The 21,447-nt window shown below is 40.7% G+C and overlaps 1 protein-coding gene across 1 annotated transcript in view; it reads left to right on the top strand.

Annotated features, from left to right (window-relative positions):
* mrpl23 (mitochondrial ribosomal protein L23) overlaps window positions 1–20,588 on the top strand; it is a 45,453-nt gene extending 24,865 nt beyond the window's left edge. The window contains exon 5 of the mRNA XM_085281719.1: window positions 19,602–20,588. Coding sequence (XP_085137845.1) covers window positions 19,602–19,766 — 165 coding nt within the window. The 3' untranslated portion in view covers window positions 19,767–20,588. The remainder of the gene's footprint in view (window positions 1–19,601) is intronic.
* The last annotated feature ends 859 nt before the right edge of the window (window positions 20,589–21,447 follow it).

Below are 21,447 nucleotides of genomic sequence, written 5' to 3'. Positions count from 1 at the left end.
ATCACTTCCAACATAAACGAAGAGAGAAAACTAAACAGCAGTGACGTTTGCAGGGTTACTGAAGTTGGACTTGCTTGTATATAATGATGTCCTACGTGATTGCTATCAAAACAGCTACGTTAGCATAACATTAGCGCAGTGAAGCTGAAGGATGAACGCTAACTTTTTCCACTCGATGAAATTTAACGTGAGGTTTCTGGTGGTTAGGGACAAATGCAATTGCATTGCATTAACATGAAACGTGTTCTTTGAAATTTTGCGTTTCACTTGTCCATTTAGAAAATTCACTGTAACCATTTTAATAGTTCATCTGTGCTGTTATTTTCCAGCCTAGATTGTATTCTGTAAAATGTTTCTTAGAGATTTATTTAGACATTTAGTTTCGGGGTGTTTAGTGATTTAGTGATGAATGCTGTCATTTTTTTGATTTGCATTTGCCTTCCTAACTCCTATTCATCTTTCCACTGGATTGTAAATCACTTTGTGAAGTTTCTTAAAATAAGTCATCTGTAGCTAAAGCATTGGTCATGATTTGGATATTACAGTGATAGTTTACAGGTACCTGTTAAGAATTACTGGTACAGATGCTATAAATGATGTGTTAACAGTTGTCTGTAATAGTGTCAATGTCAATTTATGGATAATTATGGGGGTGGAAATGAAAACATGCAGATTGATTGAGATTTATAAAAAAACAGATGTAGATTTTATTGAGTGTTTTCAATAACAACACCATATTAACAAACATATTTTTTGTCTCTGAGTCAGATTACAATCCTCAAAGTTGGTATTTAGTTAACATTATAGTGACATTTATAGTGTTTTGGTGAATAACTCTTTAAGTCACTTACTTGTCATACAAGATGCATCTTGCCAGCTTTTTAGGAAATGTTATTCTCTCTTCAATTTGTACTGAGTGGTTGTAAATTTAGTTGTTTTCACACAAAATCTTCAGATGGTTTCGGGGAAATAACACTTGACCTTTCTTACAAGTGATACACAGCAGGAAGTACTCTGCTACGTGGCTGCACAGTAGTGCCTGGGAAAAAATGCAACTGAGGCTAAATGTTGAAATTGCTGTTGAAATTCTTGAGAGAACTGTTTTAGTTCTTTAGCTTTTCTCTGCATTGCTTCACTCTTCCTGGATGCCAAAGGCAGAGGTTAACAAGAAATGCAAGTACAAATTATTATATTTCACTTACATGAGTCATGTATAATGCTTACAGAGATTTGGGAAAAAAAAAATTAATTAATTTTTATGTTCATAGTTGTTTGATTGCATCTCTTATACAGGAGAGGAAATAATTCTTTGATCCCATGCTGAATTTTGAAGTTTGCTCACTTACAAAGAAATTAACAGTCTTGAATTTTTATGGTGGTTTCTTTTTAATTGATATATTAGGCGTGCAACGATACACAAAATTCACGGTTCGGTTCGATACTTTGGTGTCACGGTTCGATATTTTTTCGATACAAAAAAAATGTTCATGCCTTTTTAGTTTGTCATTTATTAAAATTATAAATATATTTTTTAACTCAAAAATACAGTTTTTAAATTTAATGTTGCTGAAAAAAGTAATAAAAAATAAATCTATCTGATTGAGAAATCACTCATCTTTGGAAAAGAGAGTTTATTACAGAGAAATGGCTCTTTCCAAAATAAAAGCTATACTATCCGCTTCTTCTGGGCTATATTCTCAGCAGCATAAGGAGAATCATGTGCTAACAGCTGTCTAAATGACTCGGCTAAAGTTAGTAGCATGCTTGTTGTTTTTGTCTTTGCACTAGGATGATGTCGGCGTAAATGTGCAGTCATATTCGTTGTGTTCCCACTAGTGCTTTCAGGTTAATCTCGTTGAAATGACCTTAACGCCACAACACGGCAAATCTCCGTTAACAAGCTACCGCCGATCGCTCCGTGCATGGGGCTAGACGGCCAACACGTTAACGAGCTAACTGCGCTAACACACTAGTTCACACCAATGTAATTAAGCATTGCATGGCACATCCAACATACTGTTTTACTTTAGTTCATGACTCGCTTACCTTCAGGGTCATACGTCACATGAAAACCAAAATAATTCCAAACGCCAGATCTGAATGAGGTTCAATTTGCCTGTTGCAAGGAGAGCTTAACTTCTGTCTCGCTAGCTTGCCCTGCGCTCTTCCTTCTGACTATGCTGTCTGTGTTGAGCGCTCAGTGGATCTGCGCTGGACAGTGCAGCCTAGGCGGAGTAGTCGAACACAGATTCACTGAGCGCTCAACACAGACAGCATCGTCAGAAGGAAAATTGATAAAATAAATTACAAATGTTGTATTGTTCGATACATATGCGTACCGAACCGAAAGCACTGTATCGACGGTTCAATATCGATACGAATATCGTTGCACCCCTAATAAATATATATATATATATATATATATATATATATATATATATATATATATATATGAGAGAGAGAGAGAGAGATCTCAAAGAGCTGTCAAGGATGTCAGCAGGAGTGCCCCCCCCCCGAAATAAAAACATTTACTTTTTATTTCAGCATGTGCAATTTCTGGCATTTGTTGGTCCCATCATTACTCCCTACCCAGCACTGCCCCCACCCCCAATATGGCCACCCCTGTGAAAAAATTCTGGAGGCACCTCTGGCTACAAGATCAACAGCAAGAGGCTTTGTGAGAACGACCATTAATTGCGCTTGATCATGCCTGGTGGGGTGAGAATCAGGGCCGGCCCGTGGCATAGGCCGTATAGGCAAATGCTAAGGGCGCCGTCCATCAGGGGGCGCCACGCCAGTGCCACAAATGTTGAAAAAAAAAAAAAGTTGGTACTATTATTTCTAAATACAAAAAATAATCCCACGTTAATTAAAATGCAAAGTAAAGCTTATTTAATAGAAATATTATTTGTTACAACATTACACTACACTGCTGATGTAGGGGGGGCGCCACCTAAAATCTTGCCTAGGGCGCCAGATTGGTTAGGGCCGTTTCTGGTGAGAATGATTACAGGAAGGTACGGATCAGCTCAACACTGCACAGAAAGAATTATTAAATGAACTGAAGGCAGTTGGGACCACAGTCTCTAAGAACACCATTTCTTAGCACACTATGTCATAATGGTTTGAAGAATTGCATCACCCACAGTGTCCTCCTGCTCAAGAAGGCACATGTACAGGCCCATCTTAAGTTTGCCAGGGAACATCTAAATTATTTACAGAAGGCTTAGGGGAAAGTAATGTGGTCAGATGTAACCAAAATCAAGCTGTCTGGCATCAACTTGACCTGCTGTGTTTGGAGAAAGAGAAATGCTGAGTATGACGCAAAGAAGACCATCCCTACAATCAAGCACGGACATGGAAACATTATGCTTTGGGTTGTTTTCCTGTTAAGTGTACACTGCACTGAGGGCTCAATGGAAGGGGCATGTACCATAAAATCGTGGATGAGTACTTCCTCTCAGCCAGAACACGGAAGTGAGATTGCGGATGGGTCTTCCAGCATGACAATGACCCAAAGCAATATTGCTAAGAGAACAAAGGAGTGGCTAAAGAAAATGCACATTAAGGTCATGGAGTGGTCTAGCCAGTCTCTGCTGTTTTCCAGTCATTGTAACCTGATAGAATCAAAGATGGCATATCCATGTGCATTAACAGTCATCCAGACTCACTGGCAGGATCTAAGTGTTGATGTAAGTTCATGTTTTTGTTGGGTATGATTGTGCAAATCCCACTCAAGCTCAGAGTTTTATCTGTAGACAAAAGCTCACTTCATACAGTCAGAGATGGTCTGCATAAGGCTGAGAGTAGTGAAAGTAGGTGATGAGCAAAAACTTTGCAGCAGAAGGGAGAGCAGGAACACAGATGGTACAAGGTATTCTCACGATGCCGGCCTTTAGTCGTCATGAAATGAGCAGCTTGTTTTGTTTACACATAAGCCAGTGATTTCACTGTTAGCATAGTAGTGTCAGTGTAATTTTCCATCTGAAAGATTCACTTACACACATGCACATTTTTGTAAAAGTTAAAGGCAGATATCTTTAACCCATACAGTCATCTCATTTAACAGGTGAAAGGTCTCTACTATTGTTTATGTGGCTGCTGGCCAAGATCTCTTTAAAGTAGTAAATAAGCTGTCAAAGTTTCTCTCCTTGGCCCCAGTCGCTGACAGCATTGGAGCAAACCAAAACACTGTCCTGACCCGACGACCACAGAACAAAACAAGATACGGGGTTGGACCAGCACTTGTAGAGTAAGTGGTAGCTTCCTTGAAATCGAAATTGCTCATTTCCCATGTTTCTTTCAGTCGCTTTCTCCACCCCGCTCAATCCACATGGAAGGCATCTCTCAAAGTGAAAAAGCGCAGGGAGAGACACAAACAAACTGAGTTAGACTGAGTAGCAACTATGGAGGAGTTGTGACACAGCTGGAAAAAAAGGAACAAGAAGAGAAGAGGAAAAACAGCTGTATTCAGAGCGATTATGTGAAGGAAGCTATGGCCAAGTATGGCTCTCTTCTCTGTTTGACTGACACTAGATGGCAACGTTTTGCTGTATAGCTTCTCTTACTAGTCTCCCTTTTTTCTTGTATCTGTTATTGACTCCTTGTTGCTTAATAATAGACACAGTATGGTTGTGCATATATGTGCAACTGTGTGTATCTGGCTAGGATAAAGGGTGGTGATGGAGGGGGGGTACAGGATGGGTTGCTGCAAACCCCTCTGACCCCCAGCCCCTCCCCTCCTGTTCTCCACTCTGAGTGAAGCCCTGTTCTATGGGACTGGAGGTGCTGAATCAGGCAGTGAAGCTGAGGGAAATCTTGCTTATCTGTGTGGAATTTTATTATTTTCAACTATTTGGATCATGATAGCTCCCATTCACCTTCCCTCCCTCTTCCTCCTTTTCACCTTGTCACGCAAACACAGGCTTTCCTCACACAGCCTTGCCCGTCTGCCGCTTTGCTTCCTTCCCTTCTCTGTACAGCCTCACCCTTGCTTATCACGCCAATTAACATTTTTAACTTCTGCACTTTTCCCTCCCGAGGCGGTCTCATCTTCCCCTTTGGGTGGGATGATTTATCAAAAATGCAATTTCAATTCAGTTTGTACCTCTAGTAATTCTTGTGAGAATTTTCTCCTTTATGATAGGCCATGGAGCACAGAAGTTAAATTTAAACGCATACCGAGGCCTTAGGTGCTATACTGAATCATGGTTTCTTACCAAATATTCAATTTAAAGAATTGTATTTTATTTATTTTTTTAATGGGCTATTCATTTTTTCACCTTTCTGAGGAGAGTTGACCATTAATTCTCCGATTGACAGCTGAAATAAGAAACCGGATTTGTCCAAGGATTTGTCCACACTTATTTAGAATGGCATTGAGGGTTTAAATTAAAAGCTCACAGTGAGTCATATACAGTGCCACTAGGACTTTTGTCATATTCCTACATATGAAGCACAGATCTGCGCAATTATTCAAAACATAAAGGAATCGACCGTCTGAAAGATTGAATCGAGAATGTCAGATATATCTAATATTTTTAGTGTATCGCAAGAGTGCACTGAGCTATAACAGAGGCTTTTTTTTTAAGTCTTTATAATAATTAAAAACAAACGCGATAAATTAATTTTCAATTTATCTACAGTCTTGCATCCTTGCGTGTGCATAACTGTATCTATCAGCATTGTAGGCACATAAATCATCTAAAGGAAGGCATAAGCTTATCCACTAATTAGTGTGTTTACATATATATGTGTGCACAGACATGTGTGTATGCTGGTGGTGAGCATTATGAAAGCAGAAGCTTTTCTTGGCAATCAGGCTTCTCTTTAAGGCCCCCCCATCTCCCTGTATGTCTTGATTTGGAAAATTCTACCCCTAAGCAAAATCTTGTGCGAGAGTGTGTGGCTGTGTGTGTGTGTGTGTGTGTGCAGGTTTCATAAGAGCTCAGTAGAGAGAGAACATGAATTATAGAGAGCAGAGCAGGGTCTAGGAATCTCACACGCAAACCTTTTCTTTTTTACTTTTTAATTTTATTGACCGTAGTGGAGGCTCTTAGTTGTGCCTTCACATGTTTGACTCTTATGTCCAATTCATTTTAGATGCTTTAAGTGTTAATGCAGTGACTGTGCTGTAGATGGATTTGCATAGGGCAGGTTTAATTATTATCACGAAAACACAATGGAAACTCTCAAAAGCACAGTGCTATAGTAATTTGGTGTGACAAACAAATCTCACAACAAATCAACGGCTCACTTGAACTATATGAATAGTCTTCAGGGCTCTTACAGCCTCTCTGTCTCCTGTCTTTTCTTTTGTTGTTTTCTATTTACTTTTGCTTTATCTCTCTCTGCAGCATCTTCTCTCCTCACCCTCATTTCCTTCCACATTCTCTCCAGTTTCCCCTTATTTAGATAGCCATGGCAACACAGACATACACACCGACCCATACACAAGCGCGCATGCTCGTAACCTTTTCTTGATTACCCCTGACCTCTAGACCTGTAATGACACAGCTGCCACTTTGATCAGCCAATCAGCACGCGGCGCCACCCGTGTTCTCAGCGGTGCTGCCACCGGCTTGATAACATGTTCTGATAGGCCTGTGTTGATGTATTTCCTGTTTTGGTATGCTTCTTCATTTTTATTTTTTTTTCTCCACCAGCTGGTCCCCACATTCCTCAGAGTGAGGGAGGGGGGCAGGGGCAACGCCGGGATGTTTATGTTCATGTGCATGTAGGGGTGAGTGTGTTGTTTTTTGTGCAAGGGTCTAGCTGTGTTTGTGTTTGGTAGCCTAGATAGTTTGGTCTAGGGCTGGGAGGGTGTGGGGTAGGTGGAAGGGATGCTTGAGAAGGGGTGTGTGTGTGTGGTGGGGTTGTTTACAAGTATTGGCAATCGAAATGGGGTACATTGTAGGGGGTTGTGGGGGTGACTGACATACATGCAGGGGATAATGATGGTGAACAGCTGTTTATGCATATGCTTCTGCGTGTCTGTAATGGGGAACAGTAGAGATAGGCAAACTTTAGGCGTAATATGGCTTTAAGGTATGATGGAGGATGGTGGAAAAACTGAAGAAATCGAACTCAGTTAGTTGTTGGTCATTATTGTTAATAATGGACAGATATATTTGTGTGTGTGTGTGTGTGTGTGTGTGTGTGTGTGAGAGCGCACGGTTGTTGCTGCTACTTCTGCTATTATCATCTGAGTGTCCAGTTTGAGATCAGATTGATGTGAACGTCTTTGTGGGTGGCTGGATGTGTATTTAGGTAGTGATGATATTTTCCTGAGAGCTCTGTTACCAGGCTCCAATGTCTCCAGTAGCAGGCTGGGAGCAGACATGCCCAGGCATGAAACCTATCATGCATGCGCACATGCACACATGCACTTTCTCACTCACGCCCTCCATTTGTCTCTGGGCAGAAGTATGTGCTTATGTATTACTGGATGTCCTACACTAGTATGTCAGAGGGTTTCAGCGATAAATCTTAAAGTATTTTCAGTTGGACACTAGAGGCGATGTTCACCAACGTTCTTTACTCCTGGTCCACAAAGTCAAGTATACACAAGGGTTTTAGATCTCTTCTTATCCAACAAATGAATTTGACATTTTCTGTATGGTTGAATTAAATGGTAAATGGTAAATGGCCTGTATTTATATAGCGCCTACATTGTAGCCACAGCCACCCTGGGGCACACTGACTTTAACAGTCTTGCATCCTTGCTTGTGCATAACTGTATCTGTCAGCATTGTAGGCAGTAGAGGTAGGACATAATATTAGTAGGACTGACAATGAGGCACGCAAGGACATATACTACTGCTTGCCAAAGCTGACCAAGTTATTTGGCCATTACAGGGCTGTGGAGGAGATGTTATTGTAATTGGAGGGAGGCTGAGGGTCATAACCCTAAATTAAGCCATAGCAAAGTACTCTTGGTTTCTACACTTCATCTGTTTTTTTAACTTAATTTTGTTTGTATGTTTTCACACAAAATCATTTTAATTTCGCTGTCTTTCCTGGGTGCTATTTAATTTGTCTTTTAATACGTACTTCTTTTACATCCCCACTCTCCTTACTTAATATTACTGTTCCTGGAACTGTTCATTGCCAAGACATTTGGACAGAAGAGTGTGTATGTGCGCGCGTGTGTGTGTGTGTGTGTGTGTGTGTGTGTGTGTGTGTGTGCGCGCGTGTGTGTGCGCGCGCGTGTGTGTGCGCGCGTGTGTGTGTGCGCGCGCGCGTGTGTGTGTGTGTGTGTCAATGAGATAAAGTGAGAGTGAATGTGTGGCACACCCAGGAGCCAGGCAGCAGGAACCATTTACAATCATCTGGCTACATCTCTTCTCCTGCCCTGTTCCATTGCCTTTCCTGCCTCGCCTAGTTTGCTTTGACCATTTACTCTCTGTAATTGCAGATGAAAATGCACTGTTCATCTTGTGTTTTATACATGAACTGTGGAATTATGTCCAAAATGTTTGAAGTTGCCATTTCTTACATGTAGAAGAAATATACCAGTAGAACTGTGATATTCTTGATACCCAAATTGATACCATGATGGTGGCAGACTGTTTATTTGGAATGATAACATTATATTTTCACAAGTTAAAGACACAGAAAATGTTAGGGTGGTTGCAGAATATCTCATTAACATTGCCACAACGTCTAAAGTATCTATTTTTACATTAGCTGTTGCAAACATTTTATCTCTTAGAGCATAGCTGATTTCACAATGACAGTGCCAATTGTCGAAAAAAAAAAAAAAGTCATGTCACCATAACCCAAAATATGCCTTTATTGCACTAGTTGTATTTACCATGTGTAGTTTTTCACCTGTGGTATTAAAGAAAACAACAACAAGAGAGAGACAACATTTTTTTGGCGATTTTGGTATTGAAAGGTATTGTAACTAGTACTTCAGGTGATTTCCCCTGTTCATCTTAGTAGAAATGCTTTTTATGCTAATGATGCTGCCTTGGACGTTGCACTAAAACACTAACAGTTGAACCATTTAAACCATACTGTGCACGTGGGAAAACATACTTAGATAACACATTGACCTACTATAGACCGACCTACTGTATTTAGGCACAGCCAAACACAAAGAAAATATTTGCAACACTATAGATGTCTGGAAGGCTTTCCAAGTTGGTGTCATTACTGTTGGTCTATTACAAATGAGTTTCGTTTTAAGTGTGTGGGGTTTTTTGTTTGTTTGGTTTTTACAACCTGACAGTATTGTTCTTTTATATAAAACAATAGGAAAAGTATGAAGCGTTATTATGAGAAGGGCTATGTCAAATCATATCATCTGCGATCATCCATCCATCGTCTTCCGCTTATCAAGTTCAGGGTCGCAGGGCAGCTAGAACCTATACCAGCTACCACACGGCGAAAATTGGTACACCCAGGACAGGTTGCCAGTCTTTCGCAGAGCTAATGCATAGACAGACACGGGCAATCTAGAATCTCTAATTAACCTAAGCTGAGAGTACCTGGAAAGAACCCATACATGCATGGGGAGGCGCCGGACACATTCAAACCCTGGACCTTCTTAATGTGAGGCAACAGTGATAACCACCATGCTACCATATCTATGATAGCACAGAATGTAAATTCCAGGTACCGTAATTGTCGGGCTATAAGCCGCTACTTTTTGCACAAGCTTTGAACCCTGCGGCTTTTAGTCAGGTGCGGCTTTTCTATGGATTGTCCATGATTTTTGTCATATCGTAAGACGATTTGTTTTGTTTGTTCCGCTGTTGTACGGCACTACGTTGCCTGGCGGAAGGGCATGTGATCAGACACACAGTATCGGGGTTCAAGAGTGGTATGTTTGTCACATGTCCATCCGCCAGGCAACATAGTGCTGTACAAGTAGCGCGAAAAACAAACTTCAAAGTAGCGCTATGCGTTCAGCGGGAGTCGTGGATGACGAGCGGCGATAAACTTGCGAAAAGCAAGTTATACTCAACTCCACCGGTGGAATCTGACAGCGTGGAAAAGTCCATGATCACCACATTTTAGCTTGTGCGGCTAATATTCAGGTGCGCTTTGTAGTCCGGGAAATACGGTATTTACATTCCCAGGGACACATGTCCAGGCATGTCTAAAAGCAAGAGCCATGTGATGGCCTCAAATGACCATTTGACAAAAATGGACCTATTTCAACTCCCTCTAACAAAGCAGAGTACTTTTCAAAAAGCTGGAAACAACAAAGCACTTGAGGTAAAAAATAAAAAATAAAAACCCCACCAATGACTTCAACCAGGCTTCAAAGGAGGAGATTCTAACAGCTGGTGATCTGCAACCCAAATGTAAACAGATGACTCCACCGAGCATTGCTAGCTGCACTCCATATGACAGGAAGAGCAAATGGTGCATGTTATTCATTACTGATGCAATGACTTTAAGCAGCTGGTTGAAAAGTCTTACCAAAGATACAACTTCACAAGTAGAAAATATTTTTTCCGTTTCATTATTTGATGATATCAAGAAATCATTAAACAGCAGTCATGGTATACCTTTACTTTTAGGTGGTTAACACTGTGGCAGTGGATATGTCACTAATACTGCAGTATAATGCTTCTGCTGGTATCTCATTTCAATAGTGACAGTATTGTTTGTTTTTTCCATAGTCAGAAATTAAACTATAATTATTATCAATTATACTTTTTTTACTTAGTCTAAATTTTGTTTAAAAGCCCCTTTTCACTTGTATTTATGAAGTGGGAATTATATCGGCTGTATTTAAGATGAAAGAAAACAGGCTCACAACTCTTAAATTCCACCTTAAAAATCACTGTCAGCCTGTTTGGATAGTGTCTCTTAAACGCCTTCTGCGCACATGTACACACACAACTATTAGAGATGTCTGTCCTTTGCTACAGTTTACCTCATCATGGTATGTGGTTTACCTCACATCACCACATTGTTTTCTAGCCACATAAGCCACTGCCTCTCACCGTGTTGTCAGCACCTCTCCGCCTCTTCATGGCCCAGATTTCTCTCTCACTTTATTAGCATCTGTCTACATGTGTTTGATTTTTGATTAGCTCAATATCAACAAGCTGCAACATTAAATTGCATCTGTGGTACATGGCAACATAAAAGCGACATGCCCTGGTCTAGGGTTTCTCAGCATTGTAATTAGATGATCCATGTTATTCTTTTCACTTGTAAGTGATTTTGTAGCTTATCGGTTTATCTTTGTGTCCCCTATCAAATGAGGGGATTGTTTTTCTGGCAGTGTATAAGAGCTGGCGTTAATGGCTCAGTTTCGATTTTCAGACCATTTAAAGCCCTCTGAGGCTGTATAACCACCTGAAGAACTCCTTTTTCTTTAACTCGGTCAAGTGTGGTCATCCAAGAAGTTGGTGTACTTGACCCCCACCTCGCAGTCACAACTTATTTAGCTCCATAATAACTCTTGGTGCTTGATGTTTTGAGAGAGCACAAAAGAAATGCTGATCTCAGGCTGTAAAAGAGTGGTTAGAAGGTCTTTTCACATGGATTTTATTGAGATTATCTGAATGGAAGTCACTATTTGACCTGGAGAGTAGTTTTACAGCTGTTAAACAGTCTTTAAAGTAATAAAATGTTGCTCCATGCTTCTTTCATTTCAGAGGACATAAAATGTGATATGAAAAAGGCTATTTTGTGGATTTGTGATATTGGAAAATGAAATCAAACTTACCTCAATGGAGTTTAGTAATCAAACCTCTTTTTTATTATTATTATTATTATTATTATTAGTCTTGGAATAGTTCTTATTCTATCCTTAGCAGTCAGCGGGATCTAGATCTTAATATATCATCTTTCACATCATGAAGTCTGGTCACAGTCCAGAGAAGCAGGTTGAATTAGCCTTCGCTGCCTTCAGTGTGCGACTGTGCCATAATGTTCTATTCAGCTCCAGGCTGGTAAAGTGTCACTTTACTGACCTGGCACTTTCCTGTTTTCATCAGACACTTGAACATATCCACCCAGAGCAACTGTGACTTTCATATTTTATAGTTAAATATAACAGCCATCGTTTTTTCTTGAATTAATTTTAGTTTTTTTCTCCCCCTCTTCTTACAGGACACTTACTCCAACTGTTTTAATAATGCACCCATAAGGAGTCAATTTTAAAAACAAAAAAAATTCTTAGAGCTGTTTTTAAGCTATGACTGCATGCTCAGTTTGTCATAGATCAGTGGGAAAGGTCGATCGAACTGAATAATTGTCCTTTATGAGTTTCTTTTTGTCTCTCGCCTAGTCTTCTGTTTTCCCATCTCTGGGGTCAGCAAAGAGGGTTACTTAGGTCGTGTGCATGACTTTGTGTATGTGTACGAGCACACATATGGATTCAACAAACTCAGGTTTCAGATGGGGTCATTTCACTCGAGTACAGTGTTGCCTGGGAGGCTTACACGAACTACATGCAAGCAGTTCAGTTCCTCCTCAATGTAGCGGTTAAGAAAACATGTTCACACCAGTTGTTTTCCTAATTTGACAGCTGCCCCCACCAACTGGTTAAATCTCTGACAGTGGTCCCGAAATGTGACACTGGCCAGACTGACAGTCTAAATGCACATTTCCTGGGGCAAAACAAGGCACTGAATTAGAGCTTAATAAAGAAGTATACATGTACCTACAGATGGGAAAAGTGAAACGGTGTGGTAATGAGTCAATGACAACATTTACCCCCCCACCACCCATTTCTTTCTTTTCCCCATTGAGAGGAAAACTGTGTTGTAATGGATTGTTCATGTGCGTAAGAGGAGTATGTTTACATTGCATGGCAGTACGGGATCGCTTCCCAATATTCCTGGATGGCAGCTTGAGTCAACTGGGAGCACGTTGAAGATGGCAAAGATGTAGGGAGAGGGAAAATACGCCTCCTTCAGTTTGTCATCTAGGAACAAAACGAGTACCAGAAATAAAAGCCTTAGAGGAACAAATGTGGAAGAGAAATACACATAATAATATTGCCTCTTTCTCCACTTTGGTCCTTTTTGGCCAGGACTGGGTCATCACCATAAATCACTCAATATGCAGTCATACACACACTCCCTCTCTCACTCAGATACACAGAAAGTCAGACAGACACCCAGGACAGATCATTGTAGCTCAGCGCCAGGAGATGGATGAGACTGGGGTTTGCCTCTGCTGTGGTGCGATGTATACATTTCAAACAAAAGTATGAATCCTCTCTGCCAACACTTTCTCTCACTGCGAAAATGTGTCCAGCAGACGGTTGACATACATGCACGCACACACTCAGGGCGCGGCCTGCTGCCAACAATAAGACTTGTTTAACGAGTCTCAGCTCTTTGTTGATTTCAGTCTTGCTGCTTTGTTGTTTTTGTGAATCGCGCTCTCCGAGGCTGGTATTAATCTTCACTGTCTGTATACATAAGGTACCCAGAACTGCTCTGTATAACTGGGAATTGTCATGCGACAATGTTTGGTTCAGGTCGGGTGAAGTCTTGTTTCATTCACTGCTTCATTGTTCATGTTGTTGTGAGCTCTTGTGTTTATAGGACTGGGGTAGACCCCTTCCTTCGTCACCTCCTACTTTCATCTTTTTCCTGTCACGTTTACTTCCTCGCATACTCTAGCCCCATTTTTCTCCCTTTGACCTCCTTTCTCCTTCTCTTACTCCTGGCCTCATCCAGTGTTTGCGTTCTGGATTCTGGATTCCTCGATGGCAGTGTGCGAGAGTGCAGCGAGACACTGAAGACCTTGGCGTTTTCCAGGTGTTTCTCTGGTGTTTGGCAGTTCTCTGCCTGTGCCTGACTTATTTTGCACAGTCATCTCTTACTGTTATACTGCACTCACTAGAAAACCTCCTGTAGTTTGAAATTGAAACAGAAGAACAGGGTAGCTTTTGACTGAAGGTTGTGCATGTTTTTCTCCAGGCACTCCTCAAATCTGGTATCAGAATTCAGACCCAACTGGCCACATGTTGAGAGTAACATGAATTCAGGCCTGTGTGAAGTATCCTACCAAAATAGCAGTTTCCATAATGTGTTTTGGATAGTTGGATGGAGTTACTCAGGCTTTTCCAAATACCATTTTCTGGGGTTTGGTGCCTGAGTGTTAATCAAAAACAGGGGTAATGACTTGGGCAAGACACGCCAGAATTTAATCTTGTGACACTGACAAAATTACCATATACGCAAAGAAAGACCACAGCTGTGCTTTTGCTGTTTCAGCTGTAACTCTACACATAACACAATCACTGCAAACTCAAGATGCAGGAATTTGAACAAATTTGGTAATTTTTTATGTCCAGTGTTCTGCAGTTGAAATCGTTTTTGATTTACTAGTCTGACTCATTAAAACAATTCATTTAATACAGAATTGTTGGTACCGCTTTACTTTTTGTTGCGTTAAGCATCATAAGTTTGTATCTATTATTGTACGATCTACTGTACATTATAAAGCACCTTGAGGCGACTGTTATTGTGATTTGGCACTATCTAAATAAAATAGAATTGAATTAAGCAGTGTAAGGAGTTGTACACGGACACTTGGAAATCCAGGGTTTTGTCAGGTAATGCCACGGAGAACTCCACAGGTTCCCAAAGTGTGGGGCCCGCCCCCTAGGGGGGGCGCAGAACCATTGCTGGGGGGCACATATGAAAAAAAAAAAAAAAAGAATGCTTGGACACTGCTAGCATAATTGACAGGTTTTTGGCAGGATTCCCACACAAACGCAAAGCAGGAGATGAAGCATCGCCAAATATGTTTCCAAACCAACTTCCTTCCAAGCCAAAGACTATAAAATATGGTGAAGCATATCTTCCCTTTGGCTTCACCTGCACAAGTGCCGAGGTAGGTCTCTGCGACAGAATTACTTTCCCCTGCAGATAGAGACAAAATACTGTTAATCTATCTGCCATTATAGAAATTCATCTCATGTAAACAATAACGTGGCGCACAGCGTGACGTGAAAAAAGGCACATAGCTTTGACGTTGCGTGACGTTGTGGAGGGTCTATTCTCATGTCCAACAGTATTATGAACTAATAAACTTACTGGAGCTTGTACTTGGTAAGCTTGTTGTTTGTTGCTAGTTTTTCACACCACTGTGCAGACTCTGAGATCTATCAGCAGTTACCAGTTGCTGGACTATGTCAAATTTTAGCATATTGCCCAAAATGCTATAGGCTGTCCTTATTCGCAGCTATTTTTACAGTAGACACAGTCTGATTCATTCTGCATCTTTAGCTTCACGTTGCCTCTCCCTCTGGGAATTAAACTATGCTTTGCAGCAATTATATGCATGTTTCTCTTGGTATTTTGGGGGTTGGAGACAGACAAAGTAACATTCACATCAGAGCCAGACCATTCCTTAACGCCTACACACTGACCCCATACAGAATGTTTCACATATTTAGTTGATTGACAATTGTGTTCATTGAAACAATTTATTTTTATTGTAGCAGGCCTCTACACATAATAATTGATCAATCGGAGTCATTTAAGTAGATTTTATTATGAAGAGGAAGCTGATAGTGTAAACTACAGTTTTAATGATCCTTGTTTTCATTTTTTTGGAAACCCCAAACAGCACATCATAAAGATACATGAGACTTACAGAATAATCTATTAGTATAAATATTTACAAGTGTGCATAAACTCTGCCTGGGTTTGGTGTGCGTGCTCTGTGGTCATCTAGAAATAAGCACTTGTAAAGATGGGACAACAATGTTATCTGTATAATTACATGATTTTCTTCATAATTTCATGGTGTTAAACGAGCAAATATGGAAGAATAATATACATCAGGTGGGGAAAAAAGGTAGACGGTAAGTGGTAATGTAGATTTCTGCAAAAATATTTTTAACTGGATCCAATTAAACCGTTTGTTTCACTGTTTTACTATCACACTTGCTCAGCTTTTATGTGCAAGTAGATTTGGTTAATTTGATGACAACAGCAGCTGCAGTCACAGTAGCAATAGTGATGGATAGTACCAGTAATTAAAGTAGTAAACACAGTAACAGCAGCAACAGTAATAGCAGTGGTGGCAGGAGTAGTAAATTCTTGTATGGCTGAGATGTTTCTCCTGCTTTGGCACTAATCCTGTCACACCTCCGCCACTCCTAGAATGTCAGTTGCAGGGTCATCAGCTGGAGGCAGGAGGACATATAGGTGATGTTTCCTTGCCATCCCCTATAGCTGCCTTTTGGTTTTTACCCAAACTGCTATCCTTCCTCTGGAGCCACAACCAAAAACTTGATTTCTCAGCAACCTCCTAGCTCCCTCAAAGCTATCCACAGGTTTGGGCTACCACAGAGTAGTTGGATAACAAATGACCTTTTATAGCAAAACACTTTAAGATCGTCTGTCTACAGCTTGTTGAAGCATTACATCATAACAGTATCTTTGAAAAGGTTAGGTTTTATGTAGCATCAAAGAAGTGATGTCGTGCTTATTAGGATTACAAATGATATCTTAACTGCTGATAGTAGTGAATGTTCTGTTCTAGTACTACTCAGTGCAGCAGTTGATACAGTGTTTTGTTTTATCACTCCTCTGCAGCAGTTTTGGCAAGCAGAACCATTGTCTGAATGTATCGTTGTGCCAAACACATTTTTTGTTTTCATTGGTGACCACAGCTCTCAATACTGTGGACTGAACTGTGGAATCCCCCAGGGGTCTATACTGGGACCTGTCTTTTTGTGTGTGTGGCCGCTGTGTCACATTAGACAGGGAGACAATATTACATTCCACTGCTATGCCGATGACGTGCAGCTCTAAGTTCTACTACGTTTTTAAAGTTTTAAAACGTATATAATGTCGAACGGTTATTAAGAAATGGATGAGTGAGTTTCAGACAAAACAAGAATTTGAGTAATTGGCACAGACGAGCTGCATCCAGGTATCGTGTCTTCTTGCCCGGATGCAGGGGTGGGTACAGTGCTGGCTGTAGCTCAGGAGGTAGAGCAGGTCATTTACACAGGTTGCTGCTTCAATATTGCCGTATGAATGTCTGTGAATGTTAGATAGAAAGGCACTTGCTTAGAAAAAGCACAAAAAAGTGCTTGTATGAATGGGTGAATGAGGTAAGTTGTTTAAAGCTTTGAGGGCTCAGGTAGAGTAGAAATGCCTTTCCTGGGAAATTGTCTTTATGAAGAAATGCTCCTGCTTCACCCAGACGGCATCATCTACCACCATGGTTTTCTGCTGTTTCTGGCTAGCTTTAAAACAGAACTGTCACAGTGCTCCCAGATCAAACATTTAGTTTGATCTGTATGTACTAGGGCTGCCACAAACGATTATTTTGATAGTCGACTAGTCACCGATTATTTTTGCGATTAGTCAACTAATCAGATCATGCATCCATTGGACATAAAACGTACAGCTTATTGCACAAGCATGCATCTGCTCTTATATAACTATCATTAGCTTACAGCTTTAAGTGTTTAAGGTATGTGCTAACTAAAAATAGAGACAAGATGATAGTTTATGAAATTTGCAGATTATTTCGGTGAAATTTAATAAACTCCTTGCTATCTAAAATATAACAGGACACTCGAGTATATTCTCGAGCATCTCACACTTCTGATAATCAGAAATGTGAAAACTATAACTTTAATCTCAGCCAAACCGATTTACTCAGGAACAAATAAAATACTAAAAAAAGCCAAAAATAAAATTTTTAAGTTATCTAAGTGACTTATATATATTTAACCTGAGTAGCGAAAGACGGCGGTGGGTTTGAAAACAATTTGCCGGGAGTCCGGTGTTCTCACGGGCTCTAGTGAGCCTTGCCCCCGGCTAGCTATCGAGCTAGTGGGTAACAGACGTCTCCGAAAATGTCGGAGCGCTTTTGAAAATATGTGGTGTCTTGATAAACTGAGCAGATATTTGAGGTTTACACAGCTACATTCTCGCCTGAAAATATGTTAAACGTTTATTTTGTGACCCAGAAAGAATAATAAGAGTAATATTAAAACTAACTAGCTGCCGCCATTGTTGGCAACTGAGCTGGGCTGCGCTATGAATTCTGGGACACAACTTCTTCTTCTTCGGGGTTTAACGGCAGCTGGCATCCTTGTACATGCAGTGCTGCCATCTTCTGTTTCAGTCCGTTATTACACTCTTAAATCCTACTACTTATTCCTGCGTCGACTATTAAATTAGTCGTCGACGATTTTGATAGTCGATGTAATCATGACTAGTCGACTAATCGTGGCAGCCCTGGTATGTACTGTAGTCATGTTCTAACCTATAATTTAGGTTTGTATGCACTGTTTGAGGTTAGTGAAAAGCACCTTTTCGGTAGATTTTAATTATTTTTTTTATCAATTGTAGTTACAGCAGTGGCAATACAGTCAACCACCTGCCTATTTGCGGTTCAGTATTTGTGGATTCGCGGATTTCTATAGCGCTAAAATATTTTTTATTTTCATTTTATTTTAGTGACTAAATACATTTCTTATGATTAAAAAAAATTGACTAATTTTCAAATATTAACATTAATGTAAAAACACCAAAATATCAGTAAATTGTTTTGTTTTGTTTTTTTTCTTAAAAAAGATTTGCCAAACAACGCGCAGATTCCTAACACAAAGCTCACGGGAAAATTAAAATAGGCATTTTTAGAGGTATTTGCAGATTTCAGCAATTCGTGGGCAGTTGTGGTCCCTAATCCCCGCGAATTCCGGGGGTCGACTGTAGTGGTGTGGCCTTAGCCCGAGGTGTCTGGGTTCAACTAAGAAGAGTTAAGAATGGGTTTCAGATGTAACTAAGCACAGATGTATAACTCTTGTGGGTGAAGGTTATTTTCTCTGTGATTCACTGTAATTTGATTCTATGAGAGAATTGATCATGTAGGTTCTTTTAGTGTTTTAGATGTATTGACAAATATATTGAGGATTGGGTTTTATATTTCTCTGGTAGATGTTCTACTGTTGTTGGGGAAACTACTAAGTTATAGCACTTTGCTTAACATGTAAATGCCCTGTGATAAAAATGACATGTTCTTGCATTTTCCCCTCATTTGATCCTTTGACTCTATTGTTATCAGTCTCAACTGAATTCTTGTTGCCAGGTGTCCACGAGGGACGCTCAGAGAGACAGGCTGTAGATATGTTTGCATGTCTGCATGCATGACCTGTCTCTGTGTGTGAACGCACTTGTGTGCAAGTGAGTGTGCATGCATGCATATGTGTGCTGTCTGTACTGTACTCTATGTCAACATGACACAGGCTACATTTTGCCAGAGATGCATTAGTTATGGCTAGAAATGGGTTAGTATGGAATAAATAATGGATACCATCTTTTCCCTCTGAATAAATCAAGACCAGAGAAATGGACAGGAGAGGAGAGCTAAAAAAACTAAAGACAAGAGAGTGAGTGAGCATCTGTGTCATATGAAGAGTAACAGAGCAAGAATGGTGACACACTCGCCTTCATTTTTGCAAAGAACTGTGATTTATTTTAGGAAGGTGCAGTTTGACATATTTGTTACACAGAAAGTGATTTACAAGATTGATGGTTTTTGAGTCTTAACAAACAACCGATTTCTCTCATTAAGTAAGAACACAGTGTTTTTTAAGCTAAAATTTTTCTCTGTGCTTTCTGTCTTTGCCTCCTCATCAGGCGCTGGGCCAGACATTTACTTTTCCTGACATCTTCCCAGAAAAAGAGCGGGCACCGGCTGAGGGCTCTATGGAGGAGATGCAGGAGAAGTTCATGGAGGACGAAAAGCAGAGGCAGAAACTCGACCCCAGGAGAGGAGGGGTCACCGAGTGGTTTGGACTCTGAGACAGACTGACAGACTATGCGTGTATGTGTGCATTTCATAGGGATCAACATGCATTGACTTACAATATTTTGATGATACTTCTGTTTCTGTAAGAAACACTTATAAGTGTGCATGAAAGAAGAACGAGCATGTGCGTGGGAGACTGCAGCCATGTGTTTCGTGTGTGTGTGTTTGTGTTTGTGTTTGCGAGGCGTCAACTGAGTAACCCGAGCCAGAACAGAATCCGAGGAGGAGGAGAGTGGCCAAGCTCCATCTTTGATGAACCCAACTCACCAAATTTCTATCACCTCAGATGACCTCTTCTCTTCCTCCTCACACTCTACTTTTCCCACCTCCTTTCCTTTTTACCACCATCTCTTTGGCAACAGTGTAATTGCACCTCCTCGCTTTGTTTCTCTCTCTCTCTTTTTTTGTTTCAGAGGTTTTCTCCCTGCACCCCTACTGTGTTTTTCCTATTATGCTCATCCCTCCACTATGATCTTCTTCTTTCCCACCAATGACTGTGATGTCCCTAGTAGCCATTATTCTTAGGCTAGTTGGATCTGACTATCTGGGCAGCCCACAGCCTTCTCTCTTTTATGAGTTTGCCTTGGATTAATTGACCACTTAAGGTAAACAACAATTAAAATGTTTGAGCAAAGCGAGCACATGGAAATTACAGGAGGGTTATATTGCAGCATTTTGTGGTAGCCCATCTTGCCGTAACTCTGGAAAAAGATTGTACTCTGTGTGTGTATCTTTGCCTACCGTGCAAGACTTACCAGTGAATCTGTCCTATTGTACATGCTGTTGGAATAAGACCTAATAAACAGTCACTTGCTCTGCTTTGTCTTGTGTTGTCCTTTCTTCATCTCCCACGACTGCTGTGTTGAAAAACAGCCACCTTGAGATTCTGTTTGCTGCACAAGTTTGCCTGCGCAAGTGCCAATGTGGTCTGGTAGCTGTTTTGACAAAGTAATGATCTGTGTTTGAATCGGGCCAGTGGAGGATGGAGCTCCGTTACGGTAATAAAGCCCATAAAAGGGAGGGACTTCTCCTGGGCACCCTCAGACCCTCCATTATACTGAAAGGCCAAGGTTACTGTAAGTGTCCCCCAGCCGTGACCACTAATGCTCTCTGGCTAATACAAAGGTCCAGTCCCTGACCTCACCCAGCCAACTCATCTATCACTAAGGAGAATGTCAATATTGATCCTGTTGGCCCTTTGTCTGCTGCCTGGAACCACTCACCCCCTGTGTTACTATAAAGCAATCTGATTTGGAATGAAACAAGCCTCCAGTTACACAGCCCCTCCGTTTCTCACTCTTTCCCTTGTTCTCACTTTTTCACTTTTTTATTTTCTTCTTTCTTTACTCTGCTCTCTTGTTGCCCAACCTGAACCTCCAGAGAAACAGCTGCTTAACCAACTGAGAGAGAGTCCAAATTCCTTTTCTCGCTCTCCCCCTGGCCTGAACAGACCCCACATGAAAGTTGGGAAATCAAGTTGTGGTGTTTTCCAAGTAATTATCTGTTCCTGTTGTCCTCTTGTTCTTTGTCACGGGGAAGCACTGTTTGTTCTACATGCATTGGTACATTAACAGCAACTGTCAACAATAATCTGACAGTGAGCCGCTAACATTAAATCTCTGTTTAAGGCCTGCTGACAGTGGTGGTTATGTAGTGTTGGGGATACATTTTTAT

Source organism: Mchenga conophoros, linkage group LG7 (assembly GCF_057382185.1).
Source record: "Mchenga conophoros isolate Kocher_MC1m ecotype Shallow Benthic linkage group LG7, M_conophoros_male_GT1.1, whole genome shotgun sequence".
In the NCBI taxonomy this organism is placed as follows: Eukaryota; Metazoa; Chordata; class Actinopteri; order Cichliformes; family Cichlidae; genus Mchenga; species Mchenga conophoros.
This window is presented reverse-complemented; position numbering and strand designations above follow the sequence as displayed.